The sequence below is a fragment of the Cryptomeria japonica genome, chromosome 3, assembly GCF_030272615.1.
Source record: "Cryptomeria japonica chromosome 3, Sugi_1.0, whole genome shotgun sequence".
Classification (NCBI taxonomy): Eukaryota; Viridiplantae; Streptophyta; class Pinopsida; order Cupressales; family Cupressaceae; genus Cryptomeria; species Cryptomeria japonica.
The window spans coordinates 692,108,513-692,113,316 of NC_081407.1; the positions used below are offsets into that span (position 1 = coordinate 692,108,513).

General features: G+C 39.1%; 1 protein-coding gene across 1 annotated transcript; it reads right to left on the reverse strand.

The window, feature by feature from the left end:
- Positions 1-931: 931 nt before the first annotated feature.
- On the reverse strand, positions 932-4,407 carry LOC131078356 (uncharacterized). The gene has a single exon (XM_058016029.2). The coding sequence runs from the start codon at positions 4,197-4,199 to the stop codon at positions 1,368-1,370; it is 2,832 nt and encodes a 943-aa protein (XP_057872012.2). The 5' UTR covers positions 4,200-4,407; the 3' UTR covers positions 932-1,367.
- Positions 4,408-4,804: the final 397 nt, after the last annotated feature.

Here is a 4,804-nt window from a genome sequence, read left to right on the forward strand (position 1 = left end):
TTTCGATAATTTGTTTTAGTGAAATATATTGCAGGTGTTTTGTTTCGAATATTTGAGAATGCAGATGTTTTCTCAAAACGTCTTAAATCTTCGCATGCTCTTTCTTAAATGAGTGTTTGTCTTAGTGATTGCATTTAATAGTACCTTACATTACAAATGTTTGGTAGAAAAAAAATCACAACAAATGTCAAATAGAAAAAATTCACTACAATTTCTTTAAGGATTTTTCTTTAGTAATTGCCTTTGGTGGCATTTTGATATTATGAAGAGAGTGCATTTAAATATTGCAACACTCAAATTAATGTTTAGAAGGAAACAATTTTTTCTTTGATACCTGTTCTACAAGTCCTCTTTTCTCTATGTGTTTGTGTTGGATAAAAATGTCTACACGTATATTCAGAGACATAAAATGTGCATAATATATATATAGAGAGAGAGTTGTGGGTATACCATCTGAGAGCAGTCTCTCAATCATACACAATCAAAAACTCAGAACACTACTGTTAAACAAAAAGAATAAACGAGGGTAGATTCCTGTACATAGTCCACTAAATAGACAAGATTAAAATAGGTTACTCCCTCGGGAGCACAGGATAAACGAGGACAGATACCTGTACATAGTTCACTGAGTAGACAAGATTAAAATAGGATACTCCCTCGGGTGTACAGAAGAAGATAATAACACATTTAATCTATTGCCTTGTGTTCCTTGTCACAGAGGTTATTCAGGTCTTCCATGCTTAGAAAAGAACCTAGCAGTCAAATATTTACTCGAGTGAAAGCTCTTCAAGATAATTGCAAGGTAAACCAATAGCTGTTCAATACTTCTGCACCGTTAAGACACTGCAGTAGATTTTGAATTCTGAAATTTCAAACCTTCCAAGAACTAAATTTATAGTCACTCATATAAATCAATTTACTCAATGGACAGTAAAAGCTCACTTAAGTAGCAGAGATATGGCATTTAAAGGAAAGCGAAAACATGCTTCATTGATTACATATGGAAAACGTTGATAATGTAAAACAAAAAATGCTGGTGCAGCGACCTTGAGTCAAAGGCATGGTCTCACAAAACAATTTTTGCACCATCAATGCATATATTTCAGTTGAACAGTGTTCACATCCTATTTCATCAACAGAGATGTTGGTTGCCTATGGATTAGTGGGTAACTGTTGATCGCCTATGGCCTAGGATTAAGCGGGAAACTAAAACATAGTAACATACAAGTGCCTACAAGATCACAAAGCTCTGGTAAAAACACACATTAATAACTAAAAATCCCTTATATTCGGTCCTATTGTATGCTATACGGTAAAATTCAAAAGGTCGGTGTGTAATCTTGATCAGGTGCACAGTATTCCACCCATCATTGCCCTTCAACAATAGGAATTTTCTGGTACTCAAGATGGTCTCTGAATCTCTGTGGAATTATGCATCTACCTCCAAACCTTTGCTGCAGAAAAACAAGAAGCGCAAGGAGAAGTGCTCCACATGGAATCACAATATCCCAGGCAGTTGAGTAAAAGTCCCAAACTGGATTGGCATAAAAATAAGAACTGCTGTACTCTGGTATATACCGAATAACACGGTATGCATCATACACATGTGGCATGGACCGTACCACTGTTATTCCAATGTAAAAGTAGGGCACCAATACTGTCTCCCTTATATCCCAAAAAAGGTTTCCCAAGATTTGTGGTAGCAAGAAGCCATCAAGGATGAGGCCTGCATACGATCTAAAGTCTTCCCAGAGAGAATGATGGGCATGTCTTTGTAAGAAGTGCACACTCGAAGAGTTTGATTGCCCCATCCAATGCACAAGAGAAGCTATTAGAGCTCCCAGTGCATACAAAGGCAGACAAAAATATAAAACCTTTTTCTCCCAGAACCATGCACTCTTTTCACCTGCTGCGTTATGTCTAGCAGTCCAGGCTAGCTGAAGAAGACGAAGTTGCAACAAAAATGCAGCCATTGTCATTACTCTAACAACCACTTCATTCACTTCTACCCACCCTCCACTTAACTGTATGACATTCCTGTCTTTCTGGTTCATGAAAAGTGCTTCAAAGTTGAGCACCAAAGGGATCATATGTCCCAAGGTGAGCACAGTGAGCATCAACAAAGAAACAAACGGCAATGAATTGGAATGCTTCCTTATGTATAAGAGTTGGGCTATGATAAAAAGAGCTGTAAATGAGAGTGAAATAAGGCCCATGATGATTTCCAAATCCTTTCTCCAGATGGCTCCACTTGCCTGTCTTCTGTACACGTTGTTTGAGGACAATTTCATTGGCTTAAAATAAAGAGTATCATTCTCCTTCCTGAGACTTCTGATATTGCCCCTAAGATGTTCTTTGGAAGAATACTCTGGATTTGTGGGAGCATATTCCACATCTATAAGAATTTCACAATCCATATCTCCATCAGAGCCATTTACCAGGGAACTGACATGGCGACATCCAATCATACAGAGTGCTCCTGTTTGAGGTTCATAGATGCCCTCAGCTGATATAGAGTACATTTCTTGAGCTGAAGGCTTGGCAGAAACTCCATTTGGGGTGTATCGAATGGGTTGCCAAAATTGTAAATTGAAACTGACATTCAACTGTCTGTAGCTAACATTCAACTGTTTGTAGCTAACATTTGGCAGTCCACCATCAACCAAATTATTTCCAATAGTAAAGGGATATACTGAGCCATACCTTTTCTGCTTGTCAGAGTCCTGGATGGAAGCATCAAAACCTAGATCACTAAAGATGTTTCCATCTGGATACTTTCGTCCTGATTTCTTTTGTAGAGATTTCTTCCTGTCCGTGAAAAATTTACTGCACTTCTCTTTCACCAGATCAAGTTTTGTGTACTCGTATTTCAATCCGGGCAAGCTTCTGTAACCTCTCAAATTTCCATTCATTGCAGAAGGTCCTCTAAAAGTGAAATCTTTAAAATACATGGGGTCATCCACCTTCTTATCACTTTGCACATGACCCATAACCATATAACTACTTACGACAGTGAAAGTCACAGGAAACTGCATTGAAATGCTGATGCCACAATCCTTTTCCGTTGGATTTCTTCCTGTATCCATAATCCTGCAGGCCACCATACACAACTGTCCCCTTTCCTCATCCCACTGCCCTTCCCCAATCAAAATATTCTCTGGAAGCACATACCTAATTGGATTCCAAGAAGCAGAAAACCCAAAAATCCCATGCACTTTCCCTTCATTACCACACTGCATATGCTGAATAAGCATATCATTAGGCATCGATTTTTTATCATTCACATTAAACGGACTACAATCACTCCCACTGCAAGAACCATTCCACTTCAACTCAAGCAACTCTTTCAGCCAGTACCACTCACAAATATCACCACCCTTAGCAACAGATAGTTCCCCCCTCAAAACATCTATATTGGCATCCAAAACATCAGGTGTCCTACCAGAACAAACTCTCTTGGCATCCTCAAGCTTAGTATACTCATAAACCCCATCATAAACCCCAATTATCCGTATGGGATTGAAGTTAATTTCTTTCTCTATGCTCTCCACGGTCCCAGTGATCAAACTATTAAGAATTGTACTAGTTCCAGGATAAGAAAACTTAATAGCAACAGGAAAAACATTGGTAGAGTGATTAAACCAGTACCTGTAACCAGATCCGATCAAACAAACTCTGTGCGTCAAATTCGACCAGAAACCATCTGCAGAGACGGTAAAACCACCAATCCTCGGGCTAACTTTAGGCAGGCGAGTCCTTCCAAAGGGCTTCCGAGACCCTCTATCACCAAGAGGAATCGAGAACCTTCTGCTCCGAAAATTCAATAGCCCCGAGATCTTGAACACCCCTTCCTGATCGGTTTTCAGCGCACTGGGCACAGAAAAAGAAACATATTTCGATTGGGGATTCCAACTGTAAGCGGTGCTATTGAACAAGGATTCCCCACCGTCGTAACGAGCCTGGCCAAACCCCAAAGCCTGTAGTTGACTATAAAGTGGAATAAAATCATCCTGCACTGGATTTGACGCAGGAACGAATTCCTTGCAGTATTTTGCGTACAATTCATCATGCTCTTCAGCCTTTACAGTAGTTTCCAGGATCAACAGTAGGCAAAGAAGGGCTGAAACTAATGAACTTTTAACGGAATAGGGCAACTTTGAGCTTGAATTGAAGAGCAGGAATCGATTAGGCATACCCATGATTCAGAACTCTCACAAAATGGTCTAAATGAGGAAGAATTGCAGCAGGCCTTTTAACTCTACATTCTCTTAAATGCCATTCAATTGTTCTTCTCTCCTCGTATTATACAGAACTTTAGACTTGCATTTTAGAGTCAACTGTGGGTTGGGTGTTTGGTAGAGTTTTCTTTCTTGTAAAGACCGGCAATCTTTTACAAATTGACAAAATATTCTGATGATTTCCTCTGTTTCCAAAAGAAATTTGTTTTTACGTTTTTGGAAAGGGTTTGTACCGATTAGGCACCACCGTGTTTTACAAGGTGTGTTGGTCTATTTATTTAAAAGTTTTTCTCTGTTCACAGATGTTTTATTGGTTTGTCCTGATTGGCACCGATTTTTCTGAGAAGGTATGTTGGTCCACTCATTTGTAATTTTTCACGGTGTGCCGCCCGTCCCACCTATTACCATGACTTGACTTCATCTGATTGGTTGTCATTTAATGTTGTGAGCCAGGGATCCTTGTCAAAATTAGGAAGGAAGCAACTTGAGAATTTAATGTTTTGAAGGATGTATCCAAGCATTTATCTTCACATTTATTTCATTTTGTCTTATATTTTTCTATAGAT